Source organism: Lynx rufus, unplaced genomic scaffold (assembly GCF_022079265.1).
Source record: "Lynx rufus isolate CCGP_SWC_20201006 ecotype Redwood Valley unplaced genomic scaffold, mLynRuf1.p SCAF_9, whole genome shotgun sequence".
Lineage (NCBI taxonomy): Eukaryota > Metazoa > Chordata > Mammalia > Carnivora > Felidae > Lynx > Lynx rufus.
Window position 1 is genome coordinate 25,913,813 of NW_025814897.1, and position 22,617 is coordinate 25,936,429.

At 42.0% G+C, this 22,617-nt stretch overlaps 1 protein-coding gene across 1 annotated transcript in view; it reads right to left on the reverse strand.

Annotated features, from left to right (window-relative positions):
* Nucleotides 1–1,493: 1,493 nt before the first annotated feature.
* ARHGAP32 (Rho GTPase activating protein 32) overlaps nucleotides 1,494–22,617 on the reverse strand; it is a 186,880-nt gene continuing 165,756 nt past the window's right edge. Inside the window, exons 14-21 of the mRNA XM_047072442.1 lie at nucleotides 22,335–22,442; nucleotides 21,926–22,071; nucleotides 21,123–21,318; nucleotides 14,394–14,539; nucleotides 11,905–11,976; nucleotides 8,720–9,598; nucleotides 7,023–7,996; nucleotides 1,494–5,485 (exon numbers count right to left, since the gene is read on the reverse strand). Coding sequence (XP_046928398.1) covers nucleotides 3,233–5,485; nucleotides 7,023–7,996; nucleotides 8,720–9,598; nucleotides 11,905–11,976; nucleotides 14,394–14,539; nucleotides 21,123–21,318; nucleotides 21,926–22,071; nucleotides 22,335–22,442 — 4,774 coding nt within the window. The 3' untranslated portion in view covers nucleotides 1,494–3,232. The remainder of the gene's footprint in view (nucleotides 5,486–7,022; nucleotides 7,997–8,719; nucleotides 9,599–11,904; nucleotides 11,977–14,393; nucleotides 14,540–21,122; nucleotides 21,319–21,925; nucleotides 22,072–22,334; nucleotides 22,443–22,617) is intronic.

A 22,617-nucleotide genomic window follows, 5' to 3' on the forward strand; every position in this document is an offset into this window, starting at 1 on the left:
TTTCTGACATACTTCTGCTTTCCTTATTATTTCCTTACACACACTGCTCAGACGATACTCGGCCAACATAATGAATGGATGACTGACAAACGGGGCTGGGAACGGGTATTTGGACTTTGTAGGCTCTGTTTTTAACTCAAAGGGCACATTCCAAATTTATGCCATATGTGTCTATTGCTGTTTCCCATGTGGTCACCCAGTCTTCTATCTCCACTCATATTAATGGTCCCTCTTCTTTACATAGTCCTAGAATTTTTCAACCTGACTCTAACTTTAAAAAAAAAAAAATGCTCTGCCATTATAAAAGTGTGCAGGCCCTATCCGTGGGACCATCCCGGAGACTTGCATGTTTTAAAGGAAACTGAATACAATAAGCAGTAAGACTTGGATGAAATTAATAAGAAAATGGCACCTCTGGGGCGGTCAGCGAAGTCCCCGGCCAGACGTCTAGGGCGTATTCGTTTCAGTCAAACCAAACTGGGACATTGGAATTTTGCCAAAAAAGATACAATCTGGAGACATGGCGAAGAAAATACCAATCGAATTCAATTATGGTTTGATGCACAAGGGCAGCTCCATTTCCTTGATCACAATGTTCCGTATCAAAGCTCGAACATTTAATTACTGCTTGTGAAGCCGCACACAAGGTGAACTATGCTGAGGTAACCTGGCTCACAGTGATTTGCCGTGCACTTTCTACCCTACAAGACCAGAAAGGGAAGATACAGGCAAAGTCCCTCAAAGAACTGACTCCAAAGTTAAGTCTGTATCTACATCAAGTGACACAACTCCAGATTTTACCTACAGTTTGTGTTTCACGATTATACCAGTAATTTGGGTCATTCTTCTGATTTCAAAATATTCACCTGATATTTCTAAGCCCATAGGACATTAATAAAGTAATTGCTTTGAGGAATTAACCTTAGTATTCATAAAATAGATTTAGGTTCAGGAGTAAACAATGTGTGCGACAACAGATCCACAAATATTAAGACTGGACAGGACTCCTTCAGCCACCTCCTTCTGGGCTCTCCATTACTAACACCATCTGTACCTCGTCATACCGGCTCCTTTCTAACGCTCCGTGCTGCTGGTGAGAACTTACAGGGCATGTGTGACCTCAGAGGGGTAATGCATTGCCTACTTGACAAAAAGACGATTAAGGTTAAAAAAAAAAACGTTAATGCTGCATACTCACCAAAGATCAAAATCCTGTATGTAGCACCTGACATGTTTGTGTGCTAGAAGAAAGTGTCCTATCAGGTTTCCTAACACTGTGACTATATTCCCATTGTGTCTACATGTTTAATCTAGAGACCTCCGTTTCCACAGACCTTTCATAGGTCAGCATTTCAGGATTGCTACCATGATCTTTATTGACTGAATTCCTCTCATCAATTCTGGGGAAACAAAAGAAAACCTTATAGAGTATCTCCACATATAAATAAATGTGTTCTTAAAACTTTATTTTTTTCTAAATATAAACCCTTAAAATGCAATCACATGATTTTCTTTTAAATAAAAAAAAGAACTGGCAGGAATCCTAATCTTTATACAATTTCACAGCAATAATAGCAGCATGTATTTAGCCTCGTAAAAGATTTCTTCCTTTGCTCTAAATAAAAGTTAATTCCAAGTTTTAAAAAGCCAGAGCAGCAATCATCCAGTAAATGGAATGAAATTCTCCTAGTGTCTTCTACAAACTGAGCTTTTAAAACATGTGCATGGACAAAACTCAAGTATTACTGAGAGTTATGGAATGCCACGACAATCTAAACTCGTTTGTAAGTATAGGACTGCCTTGTCAGTCTGGCGTATGTGCTTGGGGGGCAGGGGGTGTTGAGAAGATGGAGTGGAGTGGCCGGCCAGACAGTGGTCTGCTCCTGCTCTAACTGGGAACATGACTTTCAAAAGAAAGTCCTGGGTACTCAACATGTTTAACATGCCCGCAGAGTTGTAAGAGCTATTCCTGCGATGCTGGTGTAAATGGTAATTAAGGACGACTGTGGTTGCACAAGTACAGTGTGAACAAACAGCACGTGAATCCTTTAGGATGTAAACAGTGAACTGCCCAGAATTCTGGTGCAACGGGGCTGTGCACTAAGTGTAATTATTGCAGGGGCTTGCAGTTTACTAACAGGTAATTCGTAGCTACTTTAAGAGTTCCCAAGAAACCTGTACTCTGGTTTAGAAACAGAAATTAACATGTAAATTTGTAATCATGATAAACGATGTGTATTTATCCACCAGTCAAGTCATGCTGGGTTTGTTTTTTTTTCTCCCAATGGCGGGGGGGGGGGGGCCGTGGGGGGGAGTGGCTTTGGAGAACAAATGGTGTGAGATGTTTTACTAGGATTACAATTTATCAAATATTATTGAGAGAAAAAAAATTACTGAAGGCAGGCAACACATCAGAAGCACTGATGGGGTTCTGTGGTGCTAACAAAGTTCACTGAGTTCTGCCTACTACGAAGCTTCTTCTCACTTTAGAATCCCTTCTGCAGTGGACATCAGCCTGCTCGCCGAACTGCACGGAACAACTCTGAGAAGGATGAAAAGGACGTGGTTCAGCTTGGGTCTAAATGGCCTGACATTTTATGATGCCTCTTTCTTAAATGCTTCAAGTCTTAATTCCTTTATTGTTTTTTGTAATTATAATGTGCTAATTGTCTGACAGAATCATCTGAAGGATCGGGGAGAAGTTTTTCTCTGTTCGAATTTAACACACCAGACCCTTCCAAATCAGGGAGAAGGAAGTGAGGGTAACTGAGTGTCAGTCTGGGCACCTGCATGGCTACTGAAAAAGTACGGAGGAATGCCACAGAAAATGCAAAAGCCTACCAGGAAATAGACAGAAACTGCTCTGCGCTATATAGCAAACACTAAGAAGGACAAAGTTAAATTCAAATTCGGTGAAAGGCAGTCCTCAGGCTCTTACAAAATTAGCCCCATATGGCAAGTATGGTCTGTGACAAATTTCTTCACTAGGTTTTCAACACAGTGCTTTACAATCATTCAGATTTCTTTTAATGACAAAAATCAGTCTATAGATGGAAGAGGTGGTGATGAAGCAGGAAAGGGGGAAAATGGTAATTTTTCTTTTTTGTTGTTGTTTTTAATGTGGTAGGGGGGAATTGTAGCTTTTTTTTTTTTTTTAATCTTTTTGGTTACTGAAAAAAATAGAACAGTCCACTGTCCAGCAGAGGCTGCTTCAACTCTATTGCTCCGGGGCTCATTCTGCATGGATCTGTGTTTCGGGGTGCTGCAAGGACAACTCTGTGGGCAGGAAGGCCCCCTGACCCAGAGCGGTAGCATATGTCCTGTTTTGTGGGTGGGGGAAGCCAGAGGGCACATAGGTCCCCATCGCTCCTCCTGCAAAGCCTCCTCGCTGGTGCTGGGGTGGGGAGTGGTAACCCTCCAGGTTGTCATACTGGGACACAACAGTCATACCGCCCTGGCGCTTGCCGTGTGTTTGGTATTGGTACAGCACAGTGGGGTCCCTCTCCGAATGCTGAGTATGGTGGAGCTTCAGGCTATGACTCCGCTCCGGTTTCGGGGGTGGGACTACTGACTGGCCCAGGTGTTCCTCCTCTTTGTAGCAGTCTCTGGAGTGTTTCTCTGGGGCGGGAGGCTGCCTAGCCCGAGGCCTCTCCAGCTCTTTGGAGAGCCTCACCTCTTTGTGGTTCAGTCTCAGAGACTCCTGCCCCGATGTCATGTATGTCCCTCCAGAGTTATGGTAGTTGACTGGCTCAGAAGTGTCTGGAATCCCTTTGGGCCCATAATCTAACTGGCCAGCCCCTTGGGGGTAAGGTGGCCCATTTTTTGATTCACATAACTGCCTATGGCTTGCTTCCTGATGTGCCCTGTGCTCAGGGAGACTACAACCCATGTCGTGAAGCTTCCTGTTCCTGAGGCTACTCTGCTTCTGAGGGAGGGATGGTTTCTCCGACTGTCCGTTGCCATATCCTCCGTGGTGGTGGGCTCTATCAAACTCTGGCTCTGGATGCTTCCTGTAGAAGCGCTCCTCTCCCTCGGGACTGACGGCCTTGGCTGCGTGCCGCCCCTCCTTGCCCTCTGCCACTGAGAGAAGTCCAGTTTTCCCAGGATCTGATTTACTACGCAGGTGGATGACATAGATCCCGCCCAGGTCATCCTGCACGGCCGGGGTCATGTTATCATACTGGGACATGACAGGCCCTTTCACCTTCTGCCGAGCGCGGCTCTCTCTCCGGATAGACTGCATGCGGTATTTTTCCATGTCCTCAAGATCCCATGAGGTGTAAGTGTGCTTTACCTCAGCAGTTGGAGGCATGTTGACTACATTATGGTCATTACCAGAGAAATAGCCGGTCATGTTGGCCCGGGGACGTGGGAGCAAACCAGCGTAACTGTAGAAGTTCTTTCCTTGCAGCCTCGGATTGTACAAGGCAAAATCGCGATTGGGTAGGCGGTGAAGGGGCCTCAGCTGTACTGTGCTGTAGGCGTCCACATCACACAGGGCTCCTTCTGGACTGTAATAGGAGCTAGAAGAACTGGAGTATGGGCTGTATCGGTAGTGGACCCGGCCATTCTCAAAGTAAGGCTGAAGCTGAGTGACGTGATAATCTGAGCGGGCCTGGGAGGACTGATATGGCTTGTACTGGTACAGGGGTCTTGGGCAGTAGGCTGGTTCATCGTCTGGGGGAACTTCCGTCCGTGAAATGGGAACCGAGCGAATCATGGAAGATGGAGGGGCATGGAGAGACTGTACCCTCCGGATGGTAGGGTACGGAGGAATATCTTCAGGGTAACAACTACTCCTAACGGAGGAGCCCAAAGAAGATACATACTCAACTCGGCCGCATGGCTTGGAGTGATGTCCAGACGCGTTTCTTCCTGGGGCCACATATGTGTTGTAACGAGGTCCCATGGAGGCTGGTGGCTCTGATCTGGCACCATACACCTGGTGCTGCTCCAATTTATTGTGGTGTGGAGGTACGCTCTGGGGACGGTACTGGCAGTTGGGGATCATACTGAAATGCAGACAGTTTTCTGGACCAAAGGGTTCAGTGGTGACATCAGGCCTCGCGAAGGCGGAATAAGTCGTCTTCTGAGAAGCATGCTTAGGTTGTGGGACAGGAAGTGGTAAAGGCAGAACATCGTCCACAGGAGCTGAGGAAGCAGTGACAAAGGGGTGATAGCTGGCGCTGCTGGCAGGATCTGCACTATTGGAGTGGATGGCAGCGGCCATTTTACTCTCCAGCGTCCTGGTGGGGGGCACCGGTGCGGTAAAGCCACAGGACGAGTACACGGGGACAGACTCGGCGCGCAGGTGCAGTGGCGGGGCCCTGGCACCTTCCCGCACCTTGTCAGGAAGGCCCGGCTGGAGAGCAGGAGCAGACATGGGACACTGAACAGCTGTGCTGCCATCACCGACCAGGACATGTGCAGGGTCATCGGTGGCTCTGGGTTCAGGTGGTCTCTCTGGAGCTGGAACTGCTTGAACCTATTGAAAGATGACCACATTATGAGCTTGTTTTTTATGCTCCCCTCTGTGGAATCAAACACTGTTCGATTCGTAACCCACACTCTGAGGCTATTTGGAGTAGCAGCATGAAATTTCCCAAGCCATGTGGTGGCACTGGTCAAGATGGCAAGCCAGTCCGTCCTCGCTGCCAGGAAAAGAAGGTCTGTGCTGCAGCTGCCACAGCAGCCATTACCATCCTTGGAAAACTGTTCTAACTTACGATCAGTCTTCAATGTGAGACAAGGCTGCTTATGACATGACCTTAATGTGCAGACCAAAACACATAGTCAAGCTCAGGGGCACCTGAGTGGCTCAGTCGGTTAAGCATCCGACTTCAGCTCAGGTCATGATCTCATGATCTCGCAGTCTGTGGGTTTCGAGCCCCATGTCAGGCTCTGTGCTGACAGCTCGGAGCCTGGAGCCTGCTTCGGATTCTGTGTCTCCCTCTTTCTCTGCCTGTGCCCTGCTCATGCTCTGTCTCTGTCTCTCAAAAATAAGTAAACATTAAAAACATTTTTTAAAGCATAGTCAAGCTCAAAAATATACACCCATCTAGCTAGTCTATCCATCTAGCTCAGCCTCCATGCCAAGAACATTTTGTTAAACAAGAAGAGTTGATCCCAGCTGGAGAGATTTGTGAAGTGAATCACAGTGACAGGTAGTGAGCAGTTTAAGCCCCCGAATCCAGGGAAGGGTAAGGAAGTGACCTGTCTGATGTGCCATTCAAATCAGTTACTGTCTGTCCCCACCTTCTATTCCACCCTGGTCTGTAGCAGCTGAAGCCAAATGGGATGCCCACGGCAACAGCGCTTCCTGAGAAGCAGTTGCTAGAAACAGCATCCTCCACTAAAGACTAGATATTGAAGTCCTTTTACTTCACGGTGACCACAAAACGCATGGACTACTTTTCTGAAGTACGAGAAAATTTGAAAGAAACTTCAGCATTCTGCATACAACATTCTCTCATCACAACAGATGTCTGGCTGCAGAACAACCTGCTGGCTTATGCTAGGAACTAACAAAAGACCTAAAATGATGTAATCGCTTACATTTCTAAAACCTCTGTAAGGCAGAAAGGCAGAATAAAGCACGGTCATTGTGCACATGTGAATAATTGGCACAGGGTGGTTAAATGACTTGCCCACAGTCACAATGAATCACTGGTGGAGTTGGGCAAAAAACAAAAAACAAAAAATACCAACCTGCAGCCCCGAGAGCTGCAGCCCAATGTGACTTATTTGATCATGACTTCTCTGTATTACAAGAAGAAAACACCTAGATGCTTTAGGAAGAGAAGATAGCAGGCAGAGTTCAACAACAATCATTGAGTAACTGCTCCTTCCTCAGAGAACAACCAGCATCAGGGTAAAGGCAGGGTCCAACCTCAGATAGGAAACGTTTCATGGAAACCTGCCACAGGACTTAAAATAAATGTCGTATCTGACTCACCCTGCTGACAAATGACATACCTTTGGAAAGCATTTCTTTCATCTCCCTGAATCCCTCCCCTTCTTACCTTGTGGGAATTATTTAATCCTGTGCTGGCCGCTGCTTGTACCTGCCCCGTGACGGGCAGCTGCTCCGCTGGCCTCTGGGAGGGAGGGGGGGGAAGGGGGCGGCTAGTTCTGTGCGGACGCTGGAGGGTGGCGGCAGCAAAATCAGCTGCGGTGGGTTGCTGGACCACATCCCAACTGGCTTCCCTGGTGCTTATCTCAGCCGCCGCCGGAGTGGTTGTCAGGTAAGCCATGGTGGCTGTGCTGGTATTCTCTTCAGGGGACCCAGAAGGAGGGTAGATTTTGTCCTTCGGCAAACTAGAAGGTGTGGGAGATTTGTCTGCAAGTTCTGAAGGGTGATGGGGTTTATCTACACTTGCACCAAGGTAAGGAGGCTGATCTCCGCTATAGAAATGAAGCTGAGGCTGGTCCTGATCCATAAAGGAGACAGTTGGCATACTGGTCTTCCCAGAATGGTCTTCAGAGAAGCTTATGTGATCATCAGACTTAGAGTCTGTTAAGGGAACTGATGGGATTCTGGCCTTTTCTGGGTCCCCAGATAAATAGGTTTGATGTGGATGATTCCCTGGTAAGTCTGCCTGGTGGAGCTGCTCCCCGGATTCAGTTGCACTGGAATGAGCGTGATTCCCAACTGCTGTGTCTGCTACAGGCTGGCCACAGTTCCCAGATACCTCATTCTGGAGGCGGGATTCCTCTGCTGGCCTATCAGTTTGGTAATAGGCTTTATCTAGAGTGATGTTAGAGTAGGAACTAGGCAGTTTATCTTCGTTTGCAGCCACTGCTAGGTCTCCGTAATTCGTATAAGCAGCCTGGGCGGGCCCTGGTCTCTTCAATGACTGAGTTGAAGCTTGCTGTGCAGACTCAGCCAGTGCTAGCGCCAACAGGCGGGCCACATTTTTCGGAGGCGGTGGTGGTGGGATAAGAGAGACTGAACTGACGGGAACGGAATCCTGAGGGGGGTCATGGGTAACTGCTCCTGGTGGGAAATTGGGAAAGAAAATGAGAGTGAAAAGGTAGCTTGTGTTATCCTGTACTGGAAATCCAAACACTCCCCATCTGATCACTACCAAATAGGTGCCTTCCATATTTCAAAATGGCAATCCATGACTTCCATCCCACATGCAAATGTTGTAGAGAACACATCTGGTTCAGGAGGAAAACTAAAACAAATTGTTTAGAGATTGCAATCTCCTCTTGAACTGCTACAGAGATGAGGGGGAAAAAAAAGCAGGTCCCTCATCTGGCTCAGAAAAGATTGCTTAGAAAACAAGCTTCAAGTGCCTGAAGACTGTTATTAAGAATACTTTTTTTTGTTTGTTTTTGTTTTTTACATTTGATGGTGTAGGCTGGCTGGTTAACTTGTAAGGCTATAATATAGGTATTTTTATTAGAAGAGAAAACAGAATCAAGAGCTACGAAGTTGTGCAAAAATTATCCATGAATTCTGACTGTCCAAAGACTTTAAAAGGGGACTTTATGAAGGTCTGGAGCAGGACCATCGGTCCTTTGGGAGACTTTTGTTTGACTGATTTTAATTTAGGGCTTTGAGCCATCAGCACCTCCCAGAAAAAACAAAAAAACATTCTCTTTGATTAAAGGCTAGCTGTGGAGCAAATTTCTCTCTTAAAAGGCACAGATGGCAAACAGGATTGATGATCCCTCTTAGCTTAAAGAAAGAATGGAGAAAAACAAATGGTACCTGTCTGAGTCTGTCCAGAAGGTACAGCCTTACTCTGACTGCTTAAGACGGCCTGTTCCTCTTTCCCTGGTGACTCTACTTCTGCAGCAGCCACCTGGTCTAGGGGCTGGACTTCAGACTCACATCCTTCTTGGGACTCTCTCTCTTTTGTTTTCATCTTTACTACCTGGGTGGGGGATCTATTTATGACATCACTTTCTTCAATGCTTTTGTTCCAAGTTGGAGAAGACGCATTCGGAGCTGCTGTATTTGAAACTGTACCAATGACTTCAGATACCCGAGTGGGAAGAGTCACTGAAATTGGCTCAGATATGTTCATTGAAGGCGATTTGCTTAGTTTCCGTCCAATCTTTGGAGAGAAAGCGTAGACAACCTTTTCAGTGAATGAGGATGGCTTGGATGACTTCTCTTCAGTTGGGCTCAAGTCCAGGGTAAAGAATGGACTCAGTTTCTCCTGCAGAGGAGAGACGGCTTCAGAACTTGCCGTGCTTCCTGGAGTCTGCGACTGGCTACCACCTGCTTCTGTATCCTTTTTATTGGTACTTGGTTTATCCTTGGAGTATCCTAATGAATCTAAAAAGGAGGCACCGCTCTCCAGACATTCTGATTCAGCCTTAGGGGGACTACACTGAAATGACATGGGATCAAAATCCAGGCTGGCTACTCCAATGTCTGGTGGGCTCAAGTCAACATCTTCAGCTGCGTGAGGAGACATAAGAGCTGGAATATGGAGCAGCCCTACTTCCTCCTCACTTTCATTGTCATGGGGCAGATTATCATAGGAATTACAGCGGTTCCCCAGCATTTCTCCATTAAAAGAGGCACTCAGTGCATCACTGCTAGATCTGGGTCTTCGAGGTCGGAACAGCTTGGAATCGCCTGGCAAAAACGGATAACAGTATCAACATTTGAATGCATATGATACACAATACACAACACCATGAAAGTCACCTAGTCAGTAGACTAGTAATGCACTATGTAGGGTAAGAAAATGTTAACGTCTCAGTTTCTTTCCAGAAATTGTCTCTTGGGCATACCAAAAGCTAAATAACAAAAACATCTGATAATATTCTGAGAGAGAATGCAGCCTTTGATGGTTTCAACAGGAAAAAGGACTCAGAACTATTATTATTAGTCCAACATTGCCTCCTGTGGTGACTTTGGGCAAGATTTCATTTCTTTTGGTCTTAGTTTATCACTCATCTCACACATGACTTCTAAGAATCAACCACTAAAAGAGTACTTTGGATATATAATAGCAAAGGGGATTTTTCGTTTTTGTTTTTGTTTCTTTGGAGGAAAAATCCTCATAATAACCACATTTTTAAAAAGCAAACATCTCAACTAAAAACTCCCTACAATTCCAGAAAGTATTTACATATACTTAGTACAGGATTCTTTTCAGATACTTAAGCAAAAACAATTTCATTTTTTTTCTTGAATGAGTATAGGCTTTGAGTTTCTCAGGCAGAGTCCTTCCACAGTAGACTGTTACATGATTTTATGATATTGCTAAATATCCACTGGTAAAAGAAATCTTCTATCCCACCATTCTATTACAATTATTAGAATCACCATGTTGAAAATGTACTATAAAGAACTAGATAAATGCATTCAAAATGTGTTAACCACTTATAAAATTAATCTCTACTAAAATGTTATTTTCTGCTTAATACTGGCATCTACTCAGGGGTGCCTGGGTGACTCAGTCGGTTGAGCGTCTGACTTAGGCTCAGGTCATGATCTCACGGTTCGTAAATTCGAGCCCCGTATTGGGCTCTGTGCTGAAAGCTTGGAGCCTGGAGCCTGCTTCGGATTCTGTGTCTCCCTCTCTCTCTCTCTCTCTGCCCCTCCCTTGCTTGTTCTCGGTCTCTCTGTATCTCTCTCAAAAATAAATAAACATTAAAAATATTTTAAAAAAAATACTGGCATCTACCCAGTCCAGTTCATTATATCTGTGAGTCATTCTCTTAACTACAGAGAAATGGAAAATCTTGGAACCCTTAAGATGTCAGACACCCAACTAAGGGATGTGTGAGGGTTTCTTGAATCACAAGCAGAGCCACGGGTCTATGAGGATCTGGCAGTTAGAAGAGTTAATAAATGAAGATGAGAAATCTGACCAGCATGACGACACCCAAGATACCTCAAAAACATGATTTTAATATCAACAGATTAAGAAAGCCCTTGGGAAATCAATGTAGCTCCTGATTATTTTTGTAAAAAGGGCCTTTTTTTTTTTTTTTGAGAGAGAGAGCCAGAGCAAGTGAGTGAGTGCAAGTGGGGGAGGGGTAGAGGGAGGGAACAAGAGAGAATCTTAAGCAGCCTCCACAGTGAGCACGGAGCCTAACATAGGGCTCAATCTCAGGATCCCAAAACCATGAGATCATGACCTAAGCCAAAATCAAGAGTCTGACACTTAACTGACTGAACCACCCAGGAGCCCCCAAAAGGGCCTTCTTTACAATCCTGCTGCATATGCCAAACATGAAGTAAAGGATGTCCTATTTGCTATTATATGGTTTTGTCAAAATAGTTGTACGTCCTTCTAATATTGCAGTTCATTGTTCAGTCTAAAACACAGTACATAACTGCAACTATAACCTGACTTTTGCCAAGTAGGGGCTTAAAAAACTTACTTTCCTGATTTTTAGTTTTGTCAAGTTGCAGTGAAACCATTTTGTACTCTTTACTAGAATTTTGGTCGCCATTTTAAGAGGATTCACTTGCAAGTTTTCTTCTCCTCATACTGAGGATATATCTTCAGATAATGAGGACTGCCTATAATCAATCTGATCTATGAAATTTAATGTCAGGTTAAGCCATTTACAAGACAAAAGACTACTAGTCTGAAAGCTGCTTCATTTTATACTTTGTGAGACTGTGCTTTCATGAAATCTAAAGCAAGAAATACTAATAACATCATTTTCCACTGGGCATTAATAAATATAAATGGTTAACTTAAAACATTTCACCTATTTTTATGTAAACTGAATAGCAATCATGTCAAAGTGAGGAAATGAAAGACTGGTACTATATGAAAATATCAATGGACAATGCTAGATATTAGGGTTTTTCGGAAATGATAGTCTATAGCCTATTTATTAAGCATGTACTTATTAAATATCCTCAATTGTGTTCTTTAATGAAATAAAGAATAAAACAATTGATGCTTTTAGTCTTACCATCGACTGCATGGAGAGAAGTAAGAGATTCTTCACTCTTAGCTGAACGGAGGGTTCCTTCCGCCCTGCCACCTGAAGAAGGAAATCCAAATAGCGTGAAGTTTTATTCACTGCTACAGATGTAGAGGAAAGGAACACTGTTCGTCTCTACACATATTTAAACTGCCAAGAGTGAACAGCTTTACATTTTGACAATCACATTCAATTTAAGCATTATATTATATAAGGTGCTGTCTTGTTTTCAGATGGTTTCCTATGTGAAAAATCTCTTCTAAAAGGTTATGAACTTGAGAATACAGATGAATTTTAAAACTTCTTTCCGTTGTATTTCCTAAAGACTAGCATGATATCTTAAGATGACATCATACTAGACTTAGGATAAGCCCTAAATCTAATGACTGGTGTCCTTCTAAGCAGAGAGGACACAGAGACCGAGGAGGCCATGCAAAGACAGGCAGGGAGTGGAGTGACACCACCAAGAGCCAGCAGAAGCTGGAAGAGGTGAGGGAAGATTCATCCAGGGTATATGGCCTTGCTGACACCTCAGTTTCAGACTTTTAGCTTACAGAACTATGAGGGGATAAACTTCTGTTGGTTTAAGTCACCCAATTTGTAGCAACTTGTTATGACAGCCCTAGGAAACTAACACAGTGCCTTGATTACGTATGTTGGATCTTATTTGTTAAATATCATCATCCTCATTTACCTCTTGGCCACACTCAACACTGGTGACACTTTCTGTTTAAACCCCTCCTCCATGATTTCTGGTGATCACAGAAATGAGAGTAAGGTGTGTCCACTGCCTATCCTTCTGTAATCATTTCCTCTTACTCTTTTCATAACAACTCTCCTTTTCCAGTCCTTTAAACACTGCTTTTCTCCAGATTCAGTTCCCAATCTGCTTCTCTCACTCAACAGGCTCTCCCATAAAATCTCTCCCCAGAGTTTTCATCCTTGAGCGTTTGCTGATGACTTCCAAATCCATATTTCTACTAATATTAAGCCCCTTTACTGAATTCCAGATCCATACTACTAATCATCTCTTGGCCATGTCCAACTCACCGTGTCCAAAATAAACACATCGTTTTTCTTACCCAGACTACTACTCCCTACATGAATAATGCCATCTCTCTAATCATTTAATGAGAACTGAAAATGATCTTTGCTCCTCTTTTTTTCTCATCCTTCACAATCCTTTGGTCACTCAGCCTTGTAGATTCTGCTTCCTAAATATCTCAAATCTATTTCCCACTTCTACTGTCACTGCTTACTCCAGACACTCACTGTTTGTTTCTTGGTTGCACAATTGTAACTGTCTCCTAATTACTGTCCAGTCTCCAGTCTTCTTCTCTCCCCATATATTCCCAATACTGCTGCTGAAGTCATCTTTCTTCAATGCAAGTGTGATTGTGTTACATTATTAAAGTCACTTGATAACCCCCAAAGCAATGGAAGACGAAACCAAAACTCTGACAAGCACACAAGGCCCCTAGGGACCGAAACCTCTTTTTGTACCATAATGTACCCAGCCAAGTTCCCTGCTCCACACATAAGCACACACCTTACTCTCATTTCCTGAAATACCTTTCTCAGCCTCTTGGTGATCACATGAATCCCTACTTATCTTTCAAAAAACCAAGTCAAAGGGTGTATTTCTGGCCACTAGTCCCTTTCCCTATACAAATTGGCATGTCCTACCATAAATACCTCACACAAACATCTACCTCAATTGCTCTGATTCTGAATGAAACTTATCTTCTTACACATATGATTTCCCAAGTAAGTCTCTGAAGGTAGGGGCAGTGTCTTAATTTTCTTTTTATCTGGGAGGCTGCTATCAATATATCTAGTATATGCTTACTTAGTACATGACGGCAAACCGAATGATGAATTAAATGAACTGAATGTTGTATTTCTAACATTCAAGCACTACTATCCTTCCTAGATTCAGAAGCTGTCAATGAGATGATGGATTTTAAACTACTGTTACGAGTAGTATTTTCAACAACAGTAAGCGATTTCTTAATATAATAAGATACTCTCATCAACGAATTACCCAGGAAAAAGATAGATTCCTTGGTTGTAAGAGTCATAAACTTAAAAGGCAGGCTAAAACATGGTTTTATCACATTTTAAATCTATATAAATATACATGAATAAACTTAAACACCACGGCAGTTATTTTGTATTAACAGCAATATACAAAACTATGTTATGAGTATGTTGTGAATTTTAACCACATTCTCACTCTATATAATCTACACAGTTTCCACAAGAAACTGGGTACTTCTACGTGCTTATGTATGTGTCTGCGCATAAAAGAAGACAATTCAGGGGTAGCACCACAACCGTGGACACACCATACAGAAACACAGCATAACAATACACTGACTACAGACCCAGAGTGCGCCACGGGACGGGCAGTGCGGAGCGGCCGTGTGGGCTGCTGTCCCGGCAGCAGAGCACAGGAAGGGCAGGAGAGCACCAACCTTTCAGAGCCATGGCTTTCATCTCAGAAGGCTCACTCTCATTCCGCTGCAACTTCCGCTTAGAAACAGATGATGATTTCCCCAAGTTGAAAAAGGAACGCCAGCTGCCCACGGGAGATTTTTTCATTTTATTTTGAGGCCTCCTCCTGTAAGAGAGAAAATAACCTGTGTTAAGATATCCCAGGGGCTATCCTTACTTACAGGAAATGTACAAATGATGAAAAGAACCAAAGAGCCTAGAGAGGCACAGCTGAAAACATACACATACACATACATATGTGTATGTGCACCTAAACTGTGCAGCTAAAGCATGAAATGGAAATAAAATGTATAGGTTTGTTTTTTGTTTTGGAGAGAGAGAGAGAGAGGGGGAGACAGAGAGAGGGAGACAGAGAGAGAGAGGGAGAGAGAGACCACAAGTCAGGGGTAGGGGCAGAGGGGGAGAGAGAGAGAATCTCAAGCAGGCTCCACTCTAGCGCAAAGCCTGATGTGGGGCTCGATCCCACAACCCTGAGATCACGACCTAAGCCGAAATCAAGAGCTAGACACTCAACCGACTGACCCAACCAGGCACCCCTCAATTTTAATATTAATAACTAGTCACAAAGGTAATTTTTATACAGGTTTTTATATTTAGATCTAACCTCACAGTAAGTGAAATAAGTTGAGAATAAGAAATATTTGGACGTAGGAATTATTAAAACTCTAAAAATAAAAGAGTTAAAGAAAATTATTTTACATGTAAGTAAATAGAATTCAACCAAAAAGAGGGGCACCTGGGTGGCTCAGCTGGTTAAGTGTCCAACTTTGGCTCAGGTCATGATTTCATGGCTCATGAGTTTGAGCCCCGCATCGGGCTCTGTGCTGACTACTCAGAGCCTAGAGCCTGGTTTAGATTCTCCCTCTCTCTCTGCCCCTCCCCCCACTTATGTTCTGTCTCACTCTTCTCCCTCTCTCTCAAAAATAAATAAACATTTTTTAAAAATTAGAAAAAAAATACACCAAAAAGAAAAGTATTACAAACGATAACTAGCATATATTGAAAGGCAGGCACTGTGCTAACTGCCTTATATGTAATAGCTCATCTAAATTAAAAATAACCATATGAGGAAAGTACTAATATTCTCATTGTAAGGCTGAGGAAACTATGACACTAATTTTAAGTAACTTCCTTAATGTTATAAAACTAGTAAATAATGGAGGCAGGGTTGGAACCCAGTATCTACTCTCTTGACTACTATTCTAGAAAGAAATTTTTGAAGAGATTATGGAAAATGCTGGTAGGCATCTTTTTTTTTTTTTTTCTCCCCTCCTTCAGTCTCGCTGGCCCAGCACTGGCAGAAGCCAGTTCTGACACTATTCATCTACCTTGCTAACACTATGCCCAGTATTCCCTTCAGACTAGTCCCACCCAACCCACCTGTCCCTGCTGGCACTCCTCCAAAGTGGCTCCTGCCGCACCTAGCAGGCAGCCTTGGTCAGGATGGGGCCCATCCAAATCCAAAGCAATTCCTGCCCCAGGGAGGGAGGGAGCCACCCGGCCACCAGCACACGGGCAGTAGCTACAGAGGCCTCTTAACCAGCTGCACCAAAGGTCGCCCCTCACCAAGCATTCCCACAGCAGCTACAGCCAGGCCTCTCAGACCACCACACTGAAGTCCAGCTGTGCCCACCAGTGTGCCCACAGTGGTCATGGCTGGTCACTGTAGGCAGCTGGACTGAGGGCCAGCCCCGGCCACCAGCACATCCACAGCAGTCCCCACCCACTCACAACAGCAGAGCACACACAACCCACAGAGGGGACACCCCAGAGCACCTGGTTCTGGTGACCAGGAGGGATTGCAATACTGGGCTCCACAAGACGCCTTCTTTTTTTTTTTTTTTTTTTTTCAACGTTTATTTATTTTTGGGACAGAGAGAGACAGAGCATGAACGGGGGAGGGGCAGAGAGAGAGGGAGACACAGAATCGGAAACAGGCTCCAGGCTCTGAGCCATCAGCCCAGAGCCCGATGCGGGGCTCGAACTCACGGACTGCGAGATCGTGACCTGGCTGAAGTCGGACACTTAACTGACTGCGCCACCCAGGCGCCCCAACACAAGACGCCTTCTAATAACGCTACTACCTTAGGCCTGGGAGACAGCTGACTACCCAATACAGAGAAAGAATAATGAGGAGACAGAGGAATATGTTCCAAATGAGATAACAGGACAAAACCTTAGAAAAAGAACTAAACAAAACAGAGATAAGTAATCTACCTAATAAACAATGCAAAGTAATGGTCACAGATGCTCACTGGACTTCGAAGGAGAGTGGATGAAGTCAGTGAGAACTGCAACAAAGAGATAAAAAATTGAAAAGAGAACCAAAAATGCTGAAAAAACCAGAATAACTGAAATGAAAAATACGCTCGAGGGGATCAACAGCAGATCAGAGGACGCAGAAGAATGGATCAGCAATTTGGAAGACGGGGTGGCAGAAACCACATAAGCTGAACTCCAAAAAGAAAAAAAAATTTTAAATGACAGTAGGCAAAAGGGCCTCTGGAAAACATCAAGCATCTTAACATTTGCATTATGGGGGTCCCAAAAGGAGAAAAGCAGGGGGGCAGAAAACGTATTTGAAGAAGTAATAGCTGAAAACTTCCCTAACGCAGGGAATAAAACACACATCCAGGTCCAGGAAGCACAAAAGCCTCCCAGAAGATGGACCCAAGGTGGTCCGCACAAAGACACATAATAGTTAAAATAGGAAAAATTAAAGGTAAGGAGAGAATCTTAAAAGCAGCAACAGAAAAACAAATAGTTACATACAAGGGAAAACCCCATAAGGCTATCAGCTGATTTTTTAGCAGACATTTTTCAGGCCAGAAAGAAGTGAAATGATATATTCAGAGTGCTGAAAGGAAAAAATCTACAGCCAAGAACACTCTACCTGACAAGGCTCATTCAGAAGAGATAGACTTTCCCAGACAAACAAAAGTTAAAGAAGTTCCCTACAAAACTAGCCATACAAGAAATGATACAAAGCCTTTTTTTTTTTTAAGTAGAAAAGGCCATAACTAGAACGGAAATGATTAAAGGAAAAAATTTCACAGGTAAAAGCAAACATAAAGATCAATCATTTATAAAGCTAGTGTGAAAGTTGAAAGAAAAAAGTAGCAAAATCAAGTATACTTAAAAAATTAGTTAAGAGACTCACAAATAGAAAGATGTAAAATATGATGTCATATACATAAAATGTAGAGGAAGGAGTAAAAATGTGGTGTTTTAACTTAAGTGACCATCCACTCAATATAAACTGCTATATACATAGGGCATTATATATGAACCTCAAGCCTACAAACCAAGATCCCATAATAGATGAACACACACAAAAGAGAAAGGAATCCAAGCACAACACTAAAGAGTCATTAAATCACAAGGAAAGATAGCAAGAGAAAAAGAAAGAAACAAAGAACTAAGAAAATAACCAGAAAACAATGAACAAAATGGCAATAAGTACAACCTACCAGTAACTGCTTTAAACGTAAATAGACTAAATGCTCCAATCAAAAGACAAAGGGTTATTGAATGGATAAAAAAAAAAAAAAAACGAGATCTATTTCTGTGCTGCCTACAAGACAGTCACTTCACACGTTAAAACAGACAGACGGAAAGTGAAAAAAATGGAGAAAGATATCCCATGCAAATGGAAGTGAAAAAAAAAAGTTGGGGTAGCAAAATTTACACAAAAAAACATACTTTAAAGCAAAGACTGTAACAGGAGACAAAGAGGGCATTCCATAGTAATAAAGGAATCAATCCAACTCAGACACTATAACAATTGTAAGTATCTATGCAACCAACACAGAAGTACCTAAATACACAAAGCAAATATTAACAAACATAAAGGGAGAAAATGACAGTAATACAATAACAGTCAGGGACTTCTAACACTCTACTTACATTAATGAATAGATCCATCCAGACAGAAAATAAAAAACTACCTATCCTTCTCCAACTATTCCAAACAAATAAATGAGGAAATGTTTCCAAATCTATTCTACAAGGCCAGCACTACCATAAAACCAGGTGAAGACACTGCAAAAAAACAAAGAAAATCATAGACCAATATCCCTGATGACCACAGAAGCAAAAATCCTCAACAAAATATTAGCAAATTGAGTTCAACAACACATTAAAAGGATCAATGAGCAAGATAAAGTGAGATTTATTTCAGCAATGAGAGGATGACTCAGCTGCAAATCAATCAACATGATAGACCACATTAACAAAATGAAGAATAAAAATCACATGCACATCTCAACAGATGCACCAAAAGCATGTGACAAAACTCAACATCTGTTCATGATAATAACTCTCAAGAAAGTGGATTTGGAGGGAACATATCTCATCATAACAAAGGCCATACACAGCAAACCCACAGATAACAACACACTTGATGGTGAAAAGCTGAAAGTTTCTCCTGTAAGATCAGGAACAAGACAAGGATGCACTTACCACTTTTATTCAACACAGTACTGGAAGTGCTAGCTATAAGCACTCACACAAGAAGGAAAGGAAAGGAAGGGGAAAAGGAAGGAAAGGAAGAAGGAGAGAAAGAGAGAGAGAAAAAAAGAAAAAAGAGAAAAAGAAAGAGAAAGAGAGAGAGAGAAAGACAGACAGACAGGAGTCAGGCAGGCATCCAAATTGGCAAGGAAGAAGTAAAACTGTCATTGTTTGCAGATGAAATGATACCATACATAGAAAACCCTAGATTCCACCAAAAAACTAGTAGAACTAATGAATGAATTCAGTAAGTTGCACATACAAAATTAATATACAGAAATCTTCAGCTGTTTTTCTTACATTAGTAACAAACTGGCAGAAAAATAAATTTAAAAAAACCATCAAAAAGATGGTTGCATCAAAAAGAACAGACTGCCTAGGAATAAATTTACCAAGGACGTGAAACACCTATACTTTGGAAATTATAAGACGTTAGTGAAAAAAATTAAAGATGACACCAACAAATGAGAAGACACACCATGCTTATGATTAGAAGAATTAATGCTGTTAAAATGTGTATACTACCTAAAGCAAACTACAGATTTAACATAATCCCGATCAAAATACCAATAGTATTCATCACAAAAGAACAAAAAAAAAAAATCCTAAACTTTGTAAGGAACCACAAAAGACCCTGATCAGCCACAGCAATCTTGAGGAAGAACAGAGCTGGAGGTATCACAGTCCCTGATATCAAAATTGTACGGTATACTGGCACCAAAAGCAACACACAGTTCAACAGGACAGCAGGCAGCCCAGAAAGAAATTTATGCATACACAGTCAATTCATCCATGACAAAGGTGGCAAGAAACACAATGGAGAAATGACAGTCTCTTCAACAAATGGTGCTGGGAAAACTGGACAGCTACATGTGAAAGACTGAAACTAGACCATTTTCTATCACCACACACAAAAATAAACTCAAAATAGATTAAAGATCTAAATGTATGGCCTGAAGCCATAAAACTCCTAAAAGAAAATATAGGCAGTAATCTCCTGGACATCAGCCTTAACAGTACTTTTCTGAGTATTTCCTCAGGCAAGGGCATCAACAGCAAAAATAAGCAATTGAGACCACATCAAACTTAAGAACTTGCTCAGTGAAGGAAACCATCAACAAGACAAAAAGATAACCTACTAAATGGGAGAAGATATTTGCAAATGATATATCCAATAAGGGATTAACATTCAAGATATATTTCAAAATCCTACAACTCAACACCCAAAAGACAATCCAATTAAAAAATAGGCAGAGGACCTGAAAAGACCTTTCCCCCAAAAGACATCCAGATGGCCAACAGACACCTGAAAATATGCTCAACATCACTCATCACCAGGGAAATGCAAATCAAAAGCACAATGAGATACAACCTCATACCAGTCAGAATGGCGAGTGTCAAAAAGAGAAGAAATGACCAGTGTTGGCAAGGCAGTGGAGAAAAGGGATCCCTCATTGCGCTGCTGGTGGGAATATAAATTAGTGCAGCCATTATGGGAAATGGTATGAGGGTTCCTCAAAAAATTAAAAATAGAAGCACCATATGATCTAGTAATTCCACCTCTGGATACTTACCCAAAGAAAACAAAAACACTAATTTGAAAGACATGTGCACTCTTAGGTTTACTGCAGCATTATTTACAATAGCCAAGGTGTGGAAGCAGCCCAAGTGTCCATCAAGAGACGAATGCATAAAGAAGATGCCGTGTGTACACACACACACACACACACACACACACACACACACACAGGAATATTATGCATTCATCTCTTCATGCTGGTTGGGAGGTCACGCTATGAGAAGTTCTGCCTATTCTAAACTTAATGTCAAACAAGTCATTATCCATCCATTATTTCCTGAGTAATCTGTTCCAATCCAGTTTATATCTAAATAAGTATCTCAGAGAGAAAATCAAACCCTACATAGTAGAAGTGTATTACTTTTCCTAACAGTTCACCGTCTATGATTAACTTTCATCTTCTTTAAAATGACATGATGTTGTCATGCTTTTCGAGAATCATTTGTGTCATTCCCTATGAAATATCATCTGTAATCAAATGAATGGGCTTTTCTGGGACTAGCTCAACATCGATACAATAATACTAAAATACAAAAGTTAAAAAAAGAAGAACACTTGGCCATGAAAATCACATTATTAAAGAGGATTCAATGAATTTTACCTTTCAAGTGGAAACTCAATTATGGTATGAAACTTTCCCTGAAGCGCAGCGGGTCCTTCTCCTACTTCAATATATTTATTTTCAGTCACAATTGGAGAAGTGACCTGAGCTTGCGTTCGTGCCTGGGCTTCCTCCAATGTCAGCAGCTTGGTGGATGGAGAGGAAACCAGCAGGGACTTGGGTCTCGACAGAGAAGCTTTGGAAAGAAAGAAAAGCAATGAAAAGAGTAAAGATTTTTGGCATAGATAAAAAAATATAAATATGTGTGAGTGTCTGTACATCAGTCTCCATCTATCTACCTATCTGTGTTGTTTTAAATTTTCTTCATTAAGTTTTTTAAATGATAGGGCATTATACTGAATGAGGAAAAGAAGGTGACACAGCAGGTTGTTAACAATGACATATAAATATATATAAATATAGATATTTTAATTCCTTAAATAATTTAACTCTTTTCCTTTCTGAAGAGATACCAAGCAAGACCGGGTATCAGTGAGATCTCTTTGGTTTTGGAAAAAATTGTTCTTTTGCTGCTCCATAGCATATCTTTATATACATCAATAAAGGACATATTTTTAATGTGTCATGAACTTACACAATAGGTCTAATATGTAGTACTCACTAAGTACACACAAAATAACTATTAAGCTATGCATTTTGAGAAGTGGACATACATTAGCTGCTTTCTACCAAAGACAGATTTATTATTACACTGAGATAAGAAATGCAGTTTTCCATCCCTTTATAAGAACAGATACAAACAAAATGTTCCTTGTAGTAAACAAAATCCGTGTGAGCTGTACCTGCTCCATCCTGAATGACAGCACTGATTTTCCCACTGAAGAGGACATCTACGTGATTCAGGATGAATTCAACCACCACAGACTGAATTCTCACTTCCATAAAAGCTGCTGTCCCACTGAAGCAGGCAGATTCTATCTGTTTCGATCTGGAGGGTAACCAACATTACCATCAGAGAACCCCAAAGATAGCAGTCTCAAAGAGCATTATTTTTTTTAAATGTGTAAACCACAGAGGAAGAAAGCATACTTTTAGCACCTTGGTTAAGCTCCACTTGCCTCTTTTAAGGAGATGCTCATAAGAACAGCATATGGGTTTTACTTTTAAAAACTGTCCTCATGGAACACTGAAGGAACACTTTCATTTAAGATGACAAATTCTACTTAAGGTCATAAGTCAAATGCATCTTACCTTAGCAGGTTTGGAGCCCAAACAATTGCTAGGTTTTTTGCATGCATATTTGTGATGGAACAATAGTCAGCTAGAAGAGACAAGTGTCTCATCAGGAACTCCAGCGTTCTGGAAAATGCAATAGAACGTATTAACAGAAAGAAACAGTATGTAGCAGTTTAGAGACTGAAGGTGCTAATTAATTTTTAAGATTTCAATAGAAAAATAGAAAAAGAAACCATACAAACTCCAGCAAATTTTTTTGTTGCTGTTTAGGTTTGAATATTATTATTACCACAGAAAT